This window comes from Lampris incognitus, unplaced genomic scaffold, assembly GCF_029633865.1.
Source record: "Lampris incognitus isolate fLamInc1 unplaced genomic scaffold, fLamInc1.hap2 scaffold_185, whole genome shotgun sequence".
Classification (NCBI taxonomy): Eukaryota; Metazoa; Chordata; class Actinopteri; order Lampriformes; family Lampridae; genus Lampris; species Lampris incognitus.
The window spans coordinates 117,029-137,776 of record NW_026611144.1 but is presented as its reverse complement, the minus strand read 5'-3'; the positions used below and the strand labels follow the sequence as shown (position 1 = coordinate 137,776).

Sequence of the window (20,748 nt, the reverse complement as noted above, 5' to 3'; positions counted from 1 at the left end):
CAATAACATTTGGCGTATGGAGAGCTCTGCTACCGTCTAATGAGCGGTCTTTAAAACGTGAAAAATAAGGGCGGCTGATATACTGTGGGGGCTTGTGGGATGTGTTTGAATTACATCAGCTACATCGTACAATGCTGTGTTTCCCTTAATAATAACAAAAAGGCAATCTCACGGTCACTGCACTGCACACACCGGTAACGACGGCAGAAACAAGGTGGCAAACAGACAAGTGCTACTCGTGTGTCTTTTCTTCTAACAAGGTATCCCTACGCTTTGAATCAAATCGTCTGTGTGTGCGAGTGTGTGTGTGTCTGTGTGTGTGTGTATACACCTGCACATATGGCTGCATGAGTTCTTGCTCATGCACACTAGTGTGTGTGTGTGTGTGTGTGTGTGTGTTTGAGCGTGTGTGCGCACGTGTATGTGTGTGGGCAGCTTAACGAGGGCGGTTCATTTGACAGGCAATTAGTTTGCAGAGCTGCTATTGACAGCCCCTGCGCTTGTGTTTGTTCAACAGCTCTGGGTGAGTTCCACGCTCCCTGGGCTACGTGACAAAGCACCTCCGACAGGGAGCTCCTGATCTCCGCCGAGGCTCGGAGGCCCGCTCTGTGAGGGGGTGGGGGTGTGGATGTGTGACAGCCCAGCAGAGGGAAGAGAGGAGAGAGGAAGAGTAGGGGGAGGGGGAGGTACAGAACCCACAAGGGTCTATTAGGGGGTTGTTGCAAGTTAATGTAGCTACAACCCACTTTTTGTGTCGTATTTTTTGAAAGGCCTGAGCAATGATGTTGTCATTTGTTGTTTGATTGTGGGGATAGGAGGGTAATCTTAAGAGACGCGCCGGCTCCCGCACTACACGCACGCACATAAAAATGCAGGAGGCAAGAAGAGACTGGGAGAGAGAGAGAGAGAGGGAGAGAGAAAGGAGAGGAAAAGATATAACAAGATCCAAACACTTTTATCCTCGAAAATCCCATATTCTAATGCAAGAGCCCATCCCTCTTTTAGTTGCAAGCGTTTCGTTTGTAGAGCCCAGCTCCAATCAATATCATTATTTTCACAAAGGATCGAAGCGCCTTCACAGAGTTAATGGGGGATTGAGGTGGTAAACGTTTACCCTCTCACTGTCAGCAGTGCAGCGGTCCATAGTGGGGCCCAGATGACAGGACTGGCCCCACTGTGGACACACTGTGTGGAGATGTCCTGTGGGTAGACAGGCTACATGGACTGTCAACCGCCTGCCATGCCCTGGATGGCCTAACACATCAGCCACTTGAGTTAGAGCACCAGCACGGGCTGTGATTTCTGCTGGAGCTAACAGAAACAAACTGGCCAGCATAGCCGCTACTATAACTGCATCCTGCAGCGTTATTATCGCTGACAAGGAGAGGTGAATCGGAGAGTGCTTCTTTTTTTTTGTAATTGCGGCGTATTACGAAATTAAATCTTGTATTAGGTTAATAATGGAAACGAGCGGCAAGCATTCATCGAAAACATAATTTGGTTTTTTTTTTTTGGTCACCGTTAGCCATTTTTGACCATGGATCAGCTGGTCCATTGGATTTTTTGGGGAAATGAACCCTAATCTGCAGCTGGCAACGGCAAGGCAAATTCTCCCTTATAGCAGCATATGCTAAATAGCTCTTCAAGCACGCAGATGCATTACTGTGAAATACTTCCCCTGTCTGGGTATCTGCATCTCCCAGATGGGTCCCAAGCTGTGCCAAACCGCATCTCGTCAACAGCTATGAACTATGGCATCACATGACCACAGGAGATATGGGGAGTCCTTTTCTGTCTCGCCTTGGCACAATGTGGTCAACCAATGCATCATCAGAAAGCATACACTGCGTCTGTCAAAACAAAGGCAGCAAACAGAGAGCGCGACTTGTCTGCTCAGAGTGTCTAAACTTATATTCAGTGGACGGAGATGCAGAACAACAGGAGCTTTTTAAGAGATTTTTTTTTTCCCAGTTCAGAGAAAATTGTAATCAGCGGAGGGTTAGAGTTGATTTGGACTTCCATAAGGGTGTGACAGAGCGCTGAGAGATTTCATGGGACGTTTCGCCACGATACATTGAGTTATTGGTTTCCGCCCTGTTTTAATCGCTAGCGGACCCCAGCCAAAAAATCTCGGAGGATTCCCGGAGAGCTCTTTTCTCCACCATTCAGCAGATTGGAATTTGGTGTGCAAGTGCCTCACGTCATTCGAGGCGTCCTTCACAGCTTCGGGGGCCCTAATTCAAACCACATGGAGGCCAGCGTCCGGTTACGGACCTCTGCAAAAGAGAACACGCTCCCATTGGCTGCTTCAGGATGGGAAATGGGGTGTCTCGATGAAGAAAGATAACAAACACATCTAAGTAGGAGTCACAACATAGCCAAGGTGCACGCACACACACACACACACACACACAGACAGACACACACACACACACACATACGTGTAAATATACATACACATGTACATACAAAGAGACATATACAAACATACAGGCATATACACAAATACACAGACAGGCTGAAGCGTACACTTATGGGCCTGCAAAGGCTGTTTGCTTGACATGATGGAAGAATGAGTAGCAGGCTCTGTAATATTGCTCCTATTCTTCATTGACAAGCATATATATTTTTTGCTGTTCCCAACTGACTCTGCAGCGCTGAACTCCATTTATGAATTATCTGACATATTTCCTGCTATTTTTTTGACAGGAGTACTCAGAGGAAATTTCAAGGCACCTTTCTCCTGACAAGTAGAAATATCAATATTTGAATAAATTGCAGATTTGGATCTCCTCACATGGATGCTCTCCAGCAAGTGTGTGTGCGTGTATACAGCTGCATGGATGTGCATGTGTGTGTGTGCATGTGCGTGCATGTACATGTGTGTGTGTGTGTGTGTGCGTGTGTGTGAGTGGAAAGGAAAGGGACAGGGCTTGTTTCATTCTGTTACCACGGTCTTATCCCCCTGAGCCCGCAGGCAGAAATCTGTATGCAGCATTTCATTAGCAGAGAGCTCGACTGAGTGACATGTGAAGCACACCTCACCGTCGACCTGATGAAGTTTACTTCTCTCAAACGACAAAAAGCCACTTTGTAGACTAGCCCTTTTTTCCCACAGAGGAAGGAGAATGGGGGGGGGGGTGATGGCTGAGTAACAATAAAAAGGATCTTGAATGTTGTTTGACAAAGTGACAGGCCTATCTGTACACCAATTTTTTTTTTTGCGTAGAGAAAAATGCAAGCTTCACAGCTTTTCCCCTTTCACTCTCTTTGTAAAGGTAATGGCATGTGGCCCTGTTGTGACTGACTGTTCAAAATATGATCACCTGAAAACTAAGTGTGACGAGTAGAAAAAGGGGAAAAAATTATGGGAAAGGGGGGCGCGTGAAGATGATATTCTTTTTAAGTCACGAAATGCAAGAGTGGCAGGTGTTGGATGTTAAAAGCAGCATTTCATCCGGTCGAGTAAATAATTTACAAACAAATATGGCACCGTGCCTGAGTGTTGATAAATTCGCCGTTTCTGGATGAGAGGTCAATGTCAAGCATCCATAACACTGAGTGCTGTCTCTTCAATGCTCCCGGTGTTACGTATGAGAGACTTCTGCCTATCTGTCTCACTCTGTTTAGCGGCGGTAGCTGCCATGCTGTCTGCATGTCTGCTGATAGATCACTCTCCTGCACACCCTCTAAACCTGCTCCCCTCCCCGCCACCTCCGTCTCAGGGAGCCTGAGAAATGACTTAGCGATGGGAGGTTACTCAGGTACCGAAAAGGGCTGCGACCCCGTGACCCACCAGAGCCGACCTCCCTGACCTGAACATCGTACTTCTCCCTCGCCGGCGGAAAACAAAAACAAATCTTATCATGCGCCTTGGCCGACGTAAGGAAGAAAAGAAAAAAGAAAAAAAACCGGAGAGCACCCATATCAATACGGCTCTTTGACAACCACCTATCCCCGTGACCTGTGATTTCTCCGGCAGGGTCTGCTTGACACTTACAACAGAGAGGTGACGGCGTGCGAGTTGTCCATCTCGCTCCGCCTGCCCTTATCTCCTCTGCTCTCCATCTCCCTCCTCACTCCTCTTTGTGTGCACAACTTAATAAGCAAGCACAGGGTAGATTCCCATTATGGAAACGCTGGAAAAGGGCCCGGACATTGCCCCCCCACCCCCCTCCCTTATCTGGGATCTCCATCTGGAGAAGGCACTCTCTCTCTCTGCCCCCCTCGTCCAATCTCTGTGTGTGTTCTGGTGAGCCTATGCTGCAGAGATGGCTTTCACTCTCCACTGGCTACGATGAGATTGGCCCACCAGGTTGACTCTATTCGAATCGACAACCCATTTCAATAACGTAACAAAACAGAACAGAACAGCAATGCTGAATAAAACATTTTTTTTTTTGCAAAGGGTTGACCAGGGAGAAAGACGGTGGTCTTAAAAGATCTGAATATCTATAATAATTGAACTCTCCCGCGTAAACCCACATAAACCTGGGGACATCACGTAAATAACCTGCCCCCGTTGTAACTCGATAAAAGTGTGCAACCGGTTTGTTTTAAAATGTTGTCCCGTTTGTGTTTTACCCCTGGCTTAACCTTCTGTTGTCCCTCAATGCACGCCTGTGTCTCTGCTATCAGATCAATTATGGCTGCCTCATAACCAGAGGATATGGCTAACGGACTAATAAAGATTACACTGAGGTCAGCAAGTCACTAATCCCCAGCGTTATTAATGAAAACAAAGCCTACAGATTTACGCCATGCACCTCATCACATCTGAGTGCCTTTGCACGTGCATGGGGTCCGAACATAATACGGTGTGACTTAAACCATGCAACGAGAAGAGAAAATAAATATGCTAAGAGCAGCAGGGGTGGACCGGGCCAGGCCTCAGTGGGCCTATGTCATCACTCCCTCTGGTCCCGGCCATACTCCCCACCCGGGGGAAGGGCCCAGTGATTACAGGGGCTCAGCTTCCCTCTAAGAAAGCAAACCGGAGCTGCAGTCCAAACAAGGCCGAGCCGGCAGCGAGGGAGCACAGCTACACCAGGCAGCTCGGGTTTACCGTCGCCTCCGACCTGGCTGGCCCCCGGGCCTGCATTAGCTCCCCCCGCCCCACCCCACACCAACCCAGCCTCTCTAGGACAAACAAACAACCAGCACTTACACAGTCAGGACAAGAAGCGAGGCAAGCAGAGCTGGTGCCACCAGCGCTGTGTGGAAGAGGGAACCTGACCCAATTGGATTTGCTTTATCACACCATATAATGACTACCAGACTGGCTCGCTCGAATGGTAGAAAATAAAAGATTAAAAAAAAAAAAAAAAAACCCCGCCTGCCATTCTGCCCTGTTTAGGGGTTCGACCCAAAATGGGCAGCTCCCCTCAAAACAGATGGGGAGGCATCTCAAAAATGTTTTCTGCCCCTGGGGACATGTGGTTTTCCCCATCATTATATAACTGTAAACTCCTGGATGTCAGAGATTGGGGATAATAACTTTCAGATGTCAGCCGCCTGGGCCGGAGCCTGGACCTGCTGGATGGGAACGGTTATTTGGCAGAAGGGAGGAAGTCCGAGAGATTAGGACTAAGATGTGACGCGGAGAAAAGTGGATCTGGACTGGAGGTGAGTGGGCCGCCCAGCGCTGCTCCAGTGTGCTTTGCGCTGTACTAGGCCCTAATGGTCACTGTGTGGGAGGCCGGGGCTACATCTGAGTGTGAGGGTGGGATAAGGAGAGAAAGAGTGGCCAATTAATAACAAAACCCCAGGAAGTCGTGTCATCGTGTTAACATGCAGAAATCAAGCCAAAGTGCACATGGCCAATCCCACACTTTTAGCATTCCTTTTCAATTTTCAGATGGATTTGATATGACAGTTTTAGCGTTCCCCAATGCAGTGCAGATGTGCCACTAATTCAGAAATGGACATGTCTTCTTCAATAAATGAGTTCTTATACAAGTGTTATCCTGTAAAACCGTTTTTATTGGTTTGTCTCACATGACTAGAGAGGATCATTGTCCACACCAGCGTCGATGGCACACAACTGTGTGGTCAAGGTTTCGCCACTTAGTTCATACCCTCATGAAATGAAATATCCTCCCATATTTATATCCGCTGGCCACTGCACGGTAAAAGCAGAATTCCGACCCCCCCCCCCTTTTGAAAGTATCGAACGCGGCGCTGAACAAGCAGAGGAGTGTTTTTTATTGCAAATCAATACTGATCGATCGGCAGCCCGGGTGTTGAATATGGATCAATACCACACCAGGCTGTGGAGGAGATCTGATTTCAATTGGCAAGAGGAGCCCGCAGCAGGTTTCCATCAAGCGGTAATTCAAGACATGGGAACATAAGTCAGATGGATTGATATAGACTAGCCAGGACCTTTCTTGCCACTGAACCAGCACAAGGAAATTTCTGTCATATATCATTACCCCAGTTGGGGCAGGCTGTAAAAATTGTGTTGGGGGTGTTGCAGGGTACCTCACTGACCCTCAATGCAGAAGGGGGGTTCGAACAGTGAATAAATACTACACCATTAGTATGATTCTCCTGTTAGTCCTTTTGGTGCAAACTTAAGAGGAGCCCAGCTCGCTCACCCAGCGGAGAAGCGAAGGCGTTACTTTCAGCTTGCATGCTTACTGTACAACCGCAGCATGTTCGCCTGCAGACCCACTTCTGGTACTGATTACACGGAGGTCAGCTCGAGATACATACTGTAAGCTGTTGTTAATTTACAAAACAAATGTCCTGGAGCAAGCTGGTCAGTGGTGAAATATTTTCATTGGACTTATCGTGTACGTGATCTTTATGAAAGCCACATATTTGCTTTGTTTAAACACCAGAACATAATAAATACCATCATTTAACGAGAGCGCAAATGTCCCCGATGCGCGTTGAGGATGTGCACGCGGCGGAAAAAAAAAAAACGGGTCACTCTATACATTCATCACTTGTTTGGGGTTCCTGGTTGGGGGGGGGTGCACCGTTCCAAATGACAGCATTGTAAAACAATAAAAACAGAGCTATAGTTAGAAATAACTTGTCAGTTTTAATAAATGACACCGGTTCAGGACTCTTTCTCCAGGGCTCCTCCGCCGATACATCCCGGGCACCCCTGGGGCCGCTGGAGCAGCTAGCGGACCAGCTCGTTTCCCACCCACCCCCCTCCAGAGGTAACTGATGACCCTATCCCTGAATTCCCCCGTCTTTGTCCTGTGACCTCACACCAGCGGGTGCAGGACCATGTCCGATGGAAATCTTCAGACTGCTTCCCATCCTAATCTTGTCCGTGTCACACTACAAATTGCTACATTCAGAAAATGGAAATAGATTGAGGCGGTGGATGGAGGGGGCGAACGAGAGAGAGAGAGAGGGAGAGAGAGAGAGAGAGAGAGAGAGAGAGAGAGAGAGAGAGAGAGAGAGAGAGAGAGAGAGAGAGCGCAAGGGAGGGAGGGAAGGATAGGAGGGAGGCGGCGGCGGCGAGGGGGGGGGTGCATCGACAACCAGTCCCCTAAGAAAAATACTTGAGGAAAGAACGACTCAGGAGATCCCGACAAGGAATCACATCTCAGCGAACATATTGATCTGATTTACAAAACCTCCACTCTAATGCGAAACAAATGGCGTGGGCGTGAACTGGTACTTAACCGTAAAACCCCAGCATTACTCCCTCTCCGATGAAATACCGCATATATCCCTCACCGGGGCCTAATGTGCTGTTTTACGGCCAGATACGACTGAGGTTGACCCAACAGTTTGTTTGACAATTAGGGGGAACCTAATAAGGATTGAATGGGAGTGAGAACATGCCAAAAGAAAGAAAGGAGACCCTTTCTCAAAAAGAAATGTCTAGAAAAAACATTGGGTTGGAGTGACCTAAATGTGATTCATAGAATCGGAGGTTGTTCAGAAAAAAAGGCTCTTGCGTCATTAATGCTTTAAGAAACCAAACAACATCTTCAAAACAGCCACAGAGTTTAATTATAAAGGAGCGCTGTTGAATATTTGAGCAAGCGTAGCATGTTTTATTTAGTTTAGCTTTAATTTCAATAATGTAGGATTTTTCACCATGCGATCCTGTTGCAGCAGTGTGTCGAGGAAAGTGAATAATTCTTAATGGAGTGCTTTCTTTCATAATAGGAAAATAAATCATCGGTACATATTGCCCCGCAACCGGGTTAAATCACATCAGTGCGGTACTCCGCCTCTGTCAGTGTGCGCAAGTGAGGACAGTAAATTTCAGCCAGCACATTAAAAAACGTACACAAAAATAATCTGATAACTTTTTTCTCTCCAGTGTGTGTGTGCGTGTGTGTGTGTGTGCGTGCGTACGTGTGTGTGTGTGTGTGTGTGTGTGTGTGTGTGTATGAAGGCCAGTGTTGCTCTTGGCTCAGCCTTCATCCCATCACCCCAGCTCTGGCCTTGTTTCTGTCAGCAGCAAAACCAGGGGAGTAGAGAATGGGGAGGGGGTAGAAAAGGGGGGAGAGAGACAGAGAGAGAGAGAGAGAGAGATGGAGAGAGAGGGGGGGGGAGAGGGGGGAGGGGCTGTCTCCATGGACAGATGGACTGCTCTTTCTCAACACATGTGGAACCATGTTTCGTCTTTCACTGCCGTCAAGCTGGAGCCGAGTCCGTCGCTCTGTTGGCCCGTGCCACTCTTTCGTACTGCACCCCTCTCTCTCTCTCCCTCCCTCTCTCTCTCTCTCTCCCCCCTCTCTCTCCTCTCCCCCTTTCTCTCTCTTTAGCACTCCACACGCACACACATATGCGTGAGCAACACAAACACGCAAACACACAGATTTGCATGCATGCACAAATGTGTGCTCACTCTTGCTCACACACATGCACACACGCACACACACACACACACACACACACACACACACACACACACACACACACACACACACACACACACACACACAAACATCTCCTTCTTTCTTTGCACACATGTTAAAGTCATCACCCCTGCTCAGTGCTAGTAAAACACAACACCCCCGGCTTCTCTGCTGTTGTCAAGTCTTGCCATTAGCTGATGCCACTGGGGAATCCTAGCCCAGCAAGGTGGGTCTCCCGCGGGAGCGCCAGGCACCATGTTACGTTCAGCCGCCACTCATGTGAACCCAAACATGAGAGCATAATTTGGAAAATATCATTTATACTGTGCGTCTTTGTACGTGTCTTGACATTTACAAACTGCGATAAAAACCGACACGAGGGAGGAGGGAATAGAAAGAACGGGGCGAGAATAATTTGAGGTAATGTTTTGCTTAGTGAACAGTATTACCCAATCCTGGATGTTGGAGCAGTGGGAAGGAGGTTCTGGCTCCAGGGCTGCAGAGAGGGTCTGGGTTTCATTTTTCAGCATGTGCAAGCCAAAGGAGAGCTGCCAAGTACAGCTTTCGCTCTCGACACTTCCTGCTCTTCCTTCCCTGGCTCGGGAGGAGACAGGCATCAGTCAAACATCACGTCGGCCTAGGCAGGGGTGGCCAGTTTATTCTCCCATTTCTCAATGGGTGTCAAAAGCTCACATCTGTCACATGAATTACACCAAAAACAACCGTAAATAAAATGCTGAAATGGAAATGTTGTTGAGCCATGAACAGAAGGTGCGTGTGTTGGCATGTGTGTGCGTGCGTGTGTGTGCACGTACGCGTGCGCGCGTGTCTAAGAGCGAGCGTTTCCCACACAAGAGTAATAGCTTTAATCGACTTCACTGTAGAGCTTCAAAACCACATCCAGCTCAAGTCCAACTCTTCCACAGTGTGATGCAGGAGATCCAGACGGAGCACCTGCAGCCGTCAACTGTCCAGAACAACAAGGCAGCGCGCCTCCCTGACCCTTCCATTACACCATCCTCACTTATCGACGGCAGGATTAAAACGGGGGGAATCATCGTTATTTAACGGTGTCATCTCCAGCAGGGTCCCGTAGATGCAGCGAAAACATGTCACTTGGGCTCTGCTTAGACGGACCTCCCTTATTAAGACGGTGACTCACCGAAAAACACGCCCTCCTTTCCACCGCTGATGTGCAATTAAAATGGTTTCAGAAATCCTTTTTGACAGTCCGAGGCTTAGCCAAAAATGTAAATGACATTAAAGGAGACAAAGAATTTAATTTTGTTTAATGTCCCCTTTCACTGATTCTCATTTACATCACATTTCCACATAAAGGCCTGACCTTATAAATACTGGCATTTGTTCAGCTTTTGGAGGTAATCACGGTTTTGCAAAAACCAGATGGGAGCACACAAATTTTCCGATTTGTTTCTGAGGAGGCTGGGCAAACCGCATGTGAGACAGTGTGAAGCTACAGTCTTTTGTCTCTGGTAAACAACTTGACAACAAGTGAATTGCACTATGGGAAATGACCTCGTGGGTGTTCCATAAATGAACGATAACGCAAAGTCATTTAGAAAATACAGGCACGCTAATGAGGGACATAACGGAAAGCTAAGCAAAATTTACATTAGGCCAAAATTTAATTGCATTAACACACGAACAGGTGCAGCGAGGCCTCTATAAATGAGCTAAATGAATAAAAGCCTCCCACAGCACAACCATGTGTGCTGACCAAAAAAAAAAGGAAAGAAAAAAGACTAGAGGAAAAACAAGGAGAAAAACAAGTCAATGTCATGAATTATTCAGTGGCTGGGCAGCACTCCAGAGGTCAGTGCCCTTTGACCTTTGTGACAGGAAGTGAAAGGGAGTGCCGTAGCTGCCGGAATAAATGGAGCTGACATGTTTGGATGTGGTCAAGAGTCTCTGTTTCTGAATAGTAGCGTAAATTGACATGGGATGTTAAGCCGTATGAACATACATTGAATTCAAAATTCATGTATCGGTGGCATAAACGCTGGCAGTGCTCATTCTCTCCCTCCCAGCTCCCATCGCATAATCTGCCGCATCCTCTCAGTGCAGTTTCACCTTTGACCTCTGCAAGGCAGAATGAGTCATTTTCTCTCCTCTCTCAACAGCGTGCGCTTTCTTATTACAAAATCCATGTGTGAGCTTGAACAACGTACCTAAACCTCCACACAGGCGGAGACTTAAGTCAATATGGTTAGAGACCAGAGACGGATAACAGGCTGAGAGATTCCGTCGCAAATTTTACTCATGTTTGGATCTCCGAAACTCAACACATACTGTAATGTTTCGATCCACGAAACTCAACACACACTGTAAATGGGGAAAGCAGCTATTCGGATAATAGGTCCCTCATCACAATAACTCCACGCGCTCAAATCACTGTCGGAGTAAACCGACAACCCCGCTTGCTTTAAGGCGCCAGCGCCTTGCAGATGTGACATCCGTCTAACTGCTGGTTTCATAAAGGTGGAAATAAGATTACGACTGAGTGCAAAGTGCTGCAGTCATAGCAATATGAGTTCAGTTGGTGAAACGATGGAATCATTGTCTCTTTTGTTTCTGCCAAAGCTAACTTAGTGTCCAACATTTTCATTTCCTGATTAGAGCAGAGGATGAAGGTGGGTGGGTGCAACGCTCCCTCCATTGAAAGACAATAGACTTTTCGTTTACAGAGCAAAAGACGGACAGGCTTTCCCGGGAGATATTGAAATTCCCTTTCCTGCACATATAAACAGAAAAACACAACAGAAAACGGAGCCTTTCTTCATCTGAATACGAATATGAATAATGCAATGGCATCAAATGTAAGTTCTGAAATATTTAAAGACCAAGCGGGGCTGAAACTTTGTGACAGCTGTTGGGCCTATATTAATCAACCCTTTCCCTTTTTTTTAAGAGAATCCTTCCTCCCAAAAAAAAAAATCTGAGAGAAAATCTGTATCAAAAACTCTGAGAGAAAATAGGGTAAACAGATGTCTGGCTTGACCACAGGAAAATAGGACACATTTGGAATGATAAGTTTCCCAAACTCCGTTGGATATGCCAGATCCATGGGAACGCCAGTTAATGTCTTGCTAGATGCCAGCTAGCTGTGTGCGCTTTCCCCTCATACCATCTGGGAAAATGTTACAGGGAATGAACGCCATCAATGATTCACTCCAAATCTGTTTCTTAAGGTTCGGCCACGCTACTGTTTCTTTAGGAAATATGGCTGTGCTCTCGCCGCTTTTTATACTGTAATTGTAGACAGATGAGACATGCCTGATTCAACAATCAAAACTCTCCTCTTGGTTTATGTCACTCAACTATGTTCTACCCAATTGGAAATAATCAGTTTCTGCCCGCAGCAAGCGCAGAGCACAGGTGCCTCTAATGATGTGCATGAGAAAATGACAGATGTAACAAAAACGGCTGTAAAACATGCCGGCCTTAACTAAAAGCACACCGGTGCATGCAGCTGGACTGGTCAGGTAATTGCAGTAAATAGTCTTACGTAGCAGGCCCGCTTTATGTGGTGACCATGTCAGTAAGTCTTGCTAAAACCCTGCAGTCTTTCACAACCGCGCCTCTCTGCAAGCCTCCTCCAGCCATTGGGAAGCAGTGTGGGTCTGCTGGGGTGAGCTGACAGGCTCATAGTTACGACATGGAGACAATGGGAGGGTCTAATGAGGAACATATGCTTTTGTGATTCAACAGAGCCACTCATTGTGCAAGGGAAAAGGATACTCTACTCCTATTCAGACTTGTCACAATGAAAATCTGAGCCTTCCCTGAGCCGGTTGAGCTTACAATATCCATCCGCTTCTTTTTTCCCCCTGTTCTTTTTTTTTCCCACCCCTCTGCTTGACTTTAATTCTCAATGCATTCATTTTGCTTATTGTGCTTATGTTACATGTTTTGTCCCATAGATTGAAGAACAATAGTGTGTGAAACTCTACGCAGTAAGAAGCAACAGGAGTGATACAAAGCCAACATGAAAGAAGAGGAAATTGGACAAAAAGTACACTTCTCAAGTTATATGTTAATTTACACATCCCATAACTAATCGGTGGAGCTGGCCAATACATTTTGGCAGACCCACTCAGTAAAAAACAACCACCCACCTACACAACATATATGAAAGCAGCTTAGGTGTGTGTATGTGTGTGTATGTGTGCACGCATACGTATGGGTGTTTGTCCTTCTCCATGTCTGTCTGTGTATGCGTATGTCCGCGTCCTCGACCCTGTGTGTGTATCTTTGCGTGTCTCTGTGTGTGTGTGTCTGTGTGCATTGAGTTCAGACAGCAGTAGCTCTGGTAATCCATCCAGGCTCCCAGGGCAGCCGGCTCCTACTTCCTGATGCATGAGAAGCCGCTGGTGTGGAGTGGCGGCAACAACTGCTCAGCCCTATTTGATTACTAATAAGAGAGTTGTCCCCTCTGTCAGATACCAGGCATTCTCCACTAAGCAAACAGTGATTCAGGCTAGTCAAACATTAGCATTGCTGTCTTGCCCTACTACGTGGTGAGAGTTACATTGAGATCGACGCTGAGGATACACCCCCCCCCACCTCCCCACCACCACCACCACCACCTCACCCCCATATCCACCCCTTCCTCCGCCCGAGCGTATTCAGACCGAGGAGAATGAACCGGCCACAATGAATAATCTGAGACAAATGCTGGCGTCTAAAAGGAGAGCTTTCACTTTCACTTCTAAGCGGTGCGATGGAGGTAACATCACAGCGGCATCTTCAACCTCCCCGTAGGTTCAGAGCGAAGCAGCCACCGGGGGAAACACCAATCCCTTCCCCAAAAACAAAACATTAGCAACGTCTAGCTCGCACCAAGCTCCAAAGAGGGAGACGGTCAATGAAAAACAAGTATTGACAGTGTAAGCATCGGTGCTGTAAACAAAGAAGGGAAGCAAGCCAAATATATGTGAAGTTCTCTGCAGCTAATTAGGAGTATTCCCAGCATGATCCTCCAGTGATGGAGACACCTGCGATTCAACAAACCCTATCCAGGTGGTGACCGCCCCTCAGAGCATGGGTACCTGGGAAAGATGCCCCGCAGCCACTCACACACACAGGCAATCACAGTTCCCACACTGCGGGTTCACGAGGTGGAGGCCGGCCCACCTGGGTACCCTTGCACGCCAAGAGGGATCGCTCCCTTCACCGACTCACTTGTACAGTGGCTGATCAATGTGCTTGCTCATCCAATCACCGATTCGAATACCTCAGTCAGTCAGCCAGTCGGTCAGTCAGTATCTCATGCACTCGCTCGCTCGCTCGCTTACTCAGTTACTCACACACACCAAACAGACACAGGCGCGGGTGAGGGAGGCCTACCTGTCAATGATCACAGGGTCTGATGGAGTCTCGTTCCTGTTTCCACAGCTTTTCTTGTCACAGCATCGGCTAGGGACACAAGACAGGGTGTTTCAGGCCAAAGAAAACTTTTTTTTTCCCCAACATGATAAATAAATAAAATAAAGCATGTGTTTGTTGCTTTGCAGAGGGTATTGAAGCAGTAGAGAGAGAGAGAGAGAAAAGGAGCCGTGAGATTTCCTCCACTTCATCTATCCATCCCATTGATGCTGATTTCGGGTAGAAATGGCGAAAACAACATGTTGTGTTGTTTTGGCGTGGCGTCGGAGGGGGAGGGGAGTGGGGACTGGGCCGGGAAGCAGGGGAGTCACTTTTCACAGCTTTCAGCTTTTGTTTACCTCTAATTGCCAAGCTGCTATTTCTGAGGGAGATGCAAGGTGCCACCCTCAACCAATATTTCTACGGGGCATTTATCAATTATGGCCTCAGAAGCACTAATCTATCTCCCACCACATGTTTCAACCATCTCCTCCTTAAGCCTAGCACTCGCTGCCTCCACTTCTTCTGATTGCAACTTGAAACGGGGAAAAAAACTGGGAAAAAAACAAAACAAAAAATGAATCATGCCAGCCTCCCTTTAGGATGAAACGTGTACATGTGTACGTGTGAATGTGATTGATTAATGCCATATGGCGTGGAAACCAAAGCGAATGCTGAGAGTGAGGCAACCGACTGCACACTTCCACCTCTTCGCCGTATCAATAGCCGAGATAAGTTGTACAGATAATGAGCTGCTGGAGTTATAACAGAGCTTAAAGAGTAGTGCGGAGAGGATTATTCCTATACAGCATTGTTATCATGCATGCCTCTTGTCTCATGATAGGCAGCAGTTCACAGTAGTTTTCTTCATTCCACAAGCAAAATGCACTTCCCCTGCGACACAAAAAAAAAAAAAATATTACCTCTCAAGCGCGGGGCATATTCAACGTGTCAAAAATAAGTGATGGATGCATGTGTAAATGGAGCATGAGTGATGAGTTTATGCATGGAAAAAGACAAATCATTCTCGGCTCCGGTGCTGCACTTGCTCCCAACCAGCAACTTGAACAATGCACCGGTGCAACAAAGGAGAGGTTAACCGACACTATCCGGATCCAGCGTTCACAAAGCTCACGCTGAGCTCCACAATAACAACCGCACACACACACACACACACAAAAAAAGAGACGTTTTTCCTTTTTAGTATCGGTGACACCATTGAATAGCGGCGGAACATGAGAGGTTGAGATGTATGTGGTTAAATGACGCTAAAAGGCTGGCTGATCATTGATGACAGGTGGGATCGACTGAGAACTGACTCTATGCTAATAGACCAAAGGGGAGGAAAAAAAGAAAGGACTGATGGAGGAGACAGGCATAAAACTGAGGGATTTCACGACAGCCCTACACATAACATCAAGATAACACACTGTTTCTTGCAAGCCTGCATGGTGGTATGAGTTGGTGTGGAAAAGAAGATGTAACCATGTGTGAAGTCATGTCATTGATTCCCCCCCCCCCCATTGTTCATGTGTTTATTGCCCGGTCCAAAAAGAGAGGTATAGCACGATATTACGGCCCTTTGACAATGTTATGCCTCATATAACACTTCATACTAAGCTATGAAACTTTTCTTTTACATGATATTAGGCCCCTGGTTGATGCTGTTGAAGGACTTTGAAAACAGGACGGTCAACTAAATTTAGATTATTGCATCACAGCACGAGTGCAAAAAAAGAAAGAAAAAGTTTCCGAGGGATCTTTTTTGCATATATCTGTAAAACGGACGGATAAAAGAAAACAATGCTTACCTGCACATGATCTCGTGAGTGAGAAGAACTCTGCACATTTCAGGATTCTTGTCTTGGCCCTCATAAACTATCGCCTTTGGGGGGGGGGAGAAATGACATGGGAATAAATTGAGACACGAGAGGGAAACACAGTTATTCAACACATCGTTATTAGAAATGCAAATGGCAAATAGAAACGATAGCAGTGAAATGCACACATATCCATGATGCCTTGCCAACACAATATCTTAAATGAGTGCAAGAACTAATCATGATTGTGAAAATTGTGATCGCAATGAGCCACATTGAAAAACAATAACACCAATACTATTAATGCTAATGCTATTAATATTAATGATGATGATGATATAACAATTAAATAGACAATGATAATAATAATATTATAGTAATAATAATAATTTCGAATTTCCAAACTTCAACTAATATTGTGTGGCTCAGGGAGATGGAATATAAGGGAAAGCAAGAACTACAGAGAGAGCGAGAGAGAGCGAGAGAGAGAGAGAGAGAGAGTGGGGGTGGGGGGGTTTCACGAGGAGGATCCAATAGAAGTGTCATCAATATGCTTATAATCTGGGGATATTTGGGGGAAAGTGTTAATGGGCAATCTGTTGTTTATTTTGAGCCGCTAACAATGATCTTTCTGTGGATAAAAAGCGGTGTCTGGCGGTACGGTTGAGTAATTTTTGAGCATTGGCTGAAACAGATGGCGTGGAGCTATCAGTTGTGCAGCTCCTCGCTCCCTCCCTCTTTCCCCCAGTCTGAGGACTCAACCTGCACCCAAATGCAATAGCAAGCATGCACATCATTGTTAATGACACACTCAAAGCATTTAAAGGCACCGTATATATATATATATATATATATATATATATATATATATATATATATATATATATATATATGTGTGTGTGTGTGTGTGTGTGTGTGTATGTGCCCTTTTTTCACCACGTGACTTTGGAACAAGTGACACTTTTTTTTTGACAGTGTTAACCATGCTCGCGGTGTGAGGCTGTCCTAGCTGGTTTGGTGTGTTTTGGGTTTTGTTTTGGGGAGGGGGGGTCGGGCTATTATCTATATTGGTTTGATTTATGTCGCTATTTGTAGCTGTAGAAACAGAAATCCATAAACTGCTTGTTCTGCGTCATTGAGTCGGATCATTCGCGCAGGAATGTTCCCCATGCAGGCTCCGCGGCTCCATCAGACCCCCCCGTTTAACGATAGAAGCATAGCTGCACAAGTCAAACCAAACAAGTCGCCTCCTGTGTTGTGTTTCGTGATTTGTAATTGTGTCTATTGTGACTGCTTGACCTGTGTGCGTTAGGCTGAAGCCACGTTCGAGGAGTGTGTGTGTGTGTGTGTGTGCGCGCGCGCGTGTGTTTTCATGGCGGACAAATTATAAAATTAGATAATATATATGTGTGTGTGTGTGTGTGTGTGTGTGTGTGTGTGTGTGTGTGTGTGTGTGTGTGTAGGCTATATATTTTTTTCTTACCCCTGACATTACGCACGCGAAGTCCCAATAACAACAACACGCTATCGTCCACAATTTAACGTTGCACCACAATAAAGCCCAGGGAAGACAAACTGACTTCGCAGTCTCGCAGCGCATCTGACAGGGTCAGATGTGAGCAGCCCCAGTTAAAGCTGTCTCCGGTACTACTTGCAGCACTGCTAATTTGAGTTTTATTTGTATCGTCTGCAATTTATACTACGTACACACACTGTCATACAAGGATGACGGTTTGACAGTTTGCACAAAGCATGACGACATTTACACAAGTGTGCTACTACACATAAATACATATATTACATACATAAACACATACGCTGTTGTTATAGCAACGAGACAAGAGTGACAGTGGCTTACCTGCTTCGTCATTGAATCGATTAACCGTATGTAAAGATCCTGTTCTGTTCTGACCCCTGAGAAGAAGAAGAAGAAGAAGAAAGAAGAAGAAGAAGAAAACGACATTACTGGTTAGAACGCTAATGCAAAGCTGCAGCGACGCAGGAAGAAAATAATGCAGTTTCACTAAAGTTGAGAATTATGTCAAACAAAAGTAGAAGGAGATGAAAATGTATTTTGACATCTATAAATTAATTACTAACGATTATTATTATTATTACTAATATTATTATTACCCCTATTATTACTGTTATTATTATTACTATCATTATTATATTATTATTATTAGTAGTAGTAGTAGTAGTAGTAATAATAGTATTATTAGTATTTGTAGTAGTAGTAGCAGTATCATCATCATCATCATCATCATCGTCATTGTTATTATTATTATTGCGTTTTAATTGCTAAAAAAGTGATAACAGTCTATATATTTACAGAATAGTAGTTGTTTTACTCACCATTGCTGTACAGTAACTGTAGTTTGTAATGTATCCCATTGTTAGTTTTTTCACTGTTTGGTTCCTGCAGGAGACAATGATTAGTAAAAAAAAAAAAAAACAAAGAAAAGAAAAAGAAAGAAAAAAAACGCCAAAAGAAACCTGTCTGTATGTTGACATGGTTGCAGTTTTAAGATAAATGCCTAGTTGGTGGAAGCGGACGGGAGTCAGCCGGAGTTCACGCCACCGCTTTCTGTCATCAACGAGCTGAGTTAAAAATCAATAGTGCACGTGACTCTCTCCCCGGTAACCCTATTGCCGTCTCAAAGAACACGAGCATAATTGTAATAGTGCATAAACTACACAGATTGTGAAAATGGGTGCATTCTCAAACGGGGGCTTACTTTTTCTTTCTCCACAAAGTCCACAAAAGCTGTCCTTTCGATCTCCACAGGCTGACCCTGCCTGTCATACAGCGCCAGGACGAAATGGAAAAAATTGGATTTTCTGAGGTTGGAAGGGGGCTGCTTTTCATAATGTGCCCGTGCCAAGCCGACACCGCTGCGGGGAGAAAACAAGAGACCATCTCGGTTAAGTACCGGACACGGGGGATAGCAGATGATGGAGCTGATGAAAACAGTGGAGATGCAGAAGCACGTTTGAGAGTACGGCAGATTTCTTGATTTGTCACAATAAGGGTAATCTGATGTAATGAAAGAAGGGGGAAAGCCGGAGCAGGGGGAGGCATTGGGAGACCGTAATTGATACAGAGTATTGAGGGGATTGAGGGTCGATATGAAGAATGCGTGAGAAAATCAGATGATTTGGCATGCGTACCTTTGGGCGGCTGTGTTCGCATCCACCACCCCAGCTGTGTGCATCCACGAGCGGACCGAATTCAGTCCACCCAGCGGTTCCTCCTTCATCGTCGTCCCACCCCGCGGTATAGTTTCCTGAATCCCAAACATTTAGGACAATTTGCGTGAAAGGAGCCTCCTGCGAAATTAGGTAAATAAACGTCCAAACGGGGTTATCCTTCAGGGTTTTGCGGGATAAGTAGCGAGAGCCGATTCAGACTTGCGAGGGAAAACCCGGTCCACAGGTCTTGCCTCCCTCCTCAGTCCGTCCTGCGTTGCAACGATGTGAACAATTCTCAAAGTGCTGTACTTAGTTAGAGTGGTATCCACAGACCGGGGAGAAGAAGAAGAAAAAAAAGTGAATTGTTCAATAGACACGATTTTTTTTCTTTTTTCTTTTTTTCTTTTTTTTTGGCTGCTATTGTTCCTTCTTTGTTTTGCTATTCACAGAAAAATCGATGGCAGTTGTTTGTGTTCGGGGGGTGATGCTCTCAAAGTGCCGACATCCCCGAAGCGCCCCGCATCCAAAACCTTCAGGACTTCTCGCTGAATAAACCACTCCTGGAGAAAAAGGTGCCGCTTCTCCACCAAGACAAACAGCAGGCAAAAAAAAAAGGCTGATCGCCGTGGAGGTGTTCCTGGTACACAGGAGAGGCGGATAAGGGGCCCTTTCGCGTCGTGCAGGATGGATGGGAACATGCAAAACTAAGCCCTCTTTCCCCGAGGACTGAAATCTTTCCCGGGAGCCAAAACTCTGAACCCACGGGAGAGGCTCTGTCACGATATGACGCTGGCGGGGCGTTGCTTTGACCATATATGGAGCGCTGACGGTTCCTGTCAAACGGCGCGCGCTCCACTATACGAGCGCAGCCCTATGGCGCGAGCAACCCGAGAACATGCGCTCCACTTTCCCTCGTGCTTTTAGGCCCCCATATGTGTGGTGAGTTGATTTTTTTGTTTTGTTTTTGTTTTGTTTTTTTAATGATGTGACAATTCAGCGAGGTGTAACCATCACACCAGACCCGCGGAGGGGAACGGTTGTTTGGGGAGAATGTCAGAGTTTGAGAGGGGTTTCGCTCGGCCTGTGCACGCAAATCAACGCACATTTGGCGATGAGTTACCCGGCTTTAATATGGTTGGAATCGGTGTTTTGATGTTTTTGTTTTTTTTTGTCTTTTGTTTTGTTTTTTTGTTTTTCCAGCGCTATTGTGTATTTGTTCGGTAGGGTAGTGCGGCGTGCATGAGTGCGACTGTTTTTTTACGAGCGTAAACGAAAGCGTCTCAAAAGTCCCGCGAGTAGGCCGTCAATCAAATTTCACCAATGGACACATCGTTTGTTTTCCGAAAAATTCTGTATGATTGTGTTGTACTTTCTTTTTTTCTTTCTTTTTTTTTCTTCATAAAGGCTTTTTGTGTGTCCGGCATAAAGGTTTGTTTTCAAAAAAAGTTTTCAAAAATATTATTCCAATAAAAACACAAGTTTGAATATATATATATATATCATTGTAAACA

General features: G+C 45.9%; 1 protein-coding gene across 1 annotated transcript; it reads right to left on the bottom strand.

Moving 5' to 3' along the window:
* Nucleotides 1–510: 510 nt before the first annotated feature.
* Nucleotides 511–19,940, bottom strand: LOC130132838 (transcription factor COE3-like). Its single transcript, XM_056301858.1, has 9 exons — nucleotides 19,217–19,940; nucleotides 18,784–18,940; nucleotides 18,401–18,464; nucleotides 17,904–17,959; nucleotides 16,037–16,110; nucleotides 14,208–14,276; nucleotides 5,066–5,139; nucleotides 1,115–1,245; nucleotides 511–606 (listed from the first exon to the last, which is right to left on the bottom strand). The coding sequence occupies exons 1-9, from the start codon at nucleotides 19,345–19,347 to the stop codon at nucleotides 511–513; spliced, it is 852 nt and encodes a 283-aa protein (XP_056157833.1). The 5' UTR covers nucleotides 19,348–19,940.
* Nucleotides 19,941–20,748: the final 808 nt, after the last annotated feature.

What these genes read in the sequence shown, in the direction of transcription:
- LOC130132838 (XM_056301858.1), bottom strand. Translation starts at nt 19,347, where the DNA reads ATGTTTGGGATTCAGGAAACTATACCGCGGGGTGGGACGACGATGAAG. An exon ending in TCGATTCAATGACGAAGCAG is followed by an intron (nt 16,111 to 17,903) that starts GTAAGCCACTGT and finishes CCCCCCCCAAAG; the next exon opens with GCGATAGTTTATGAGGGCCA. An exon ending in GACCCTGTGATCATTGACAG is followed by an intron (nt 5,140 to 14,207) that starts GTAGGCCTCCCT and finishes TGTTTGTCCTAG; the next exon opens with AGAGGCTGGGTTGGTGTGGG.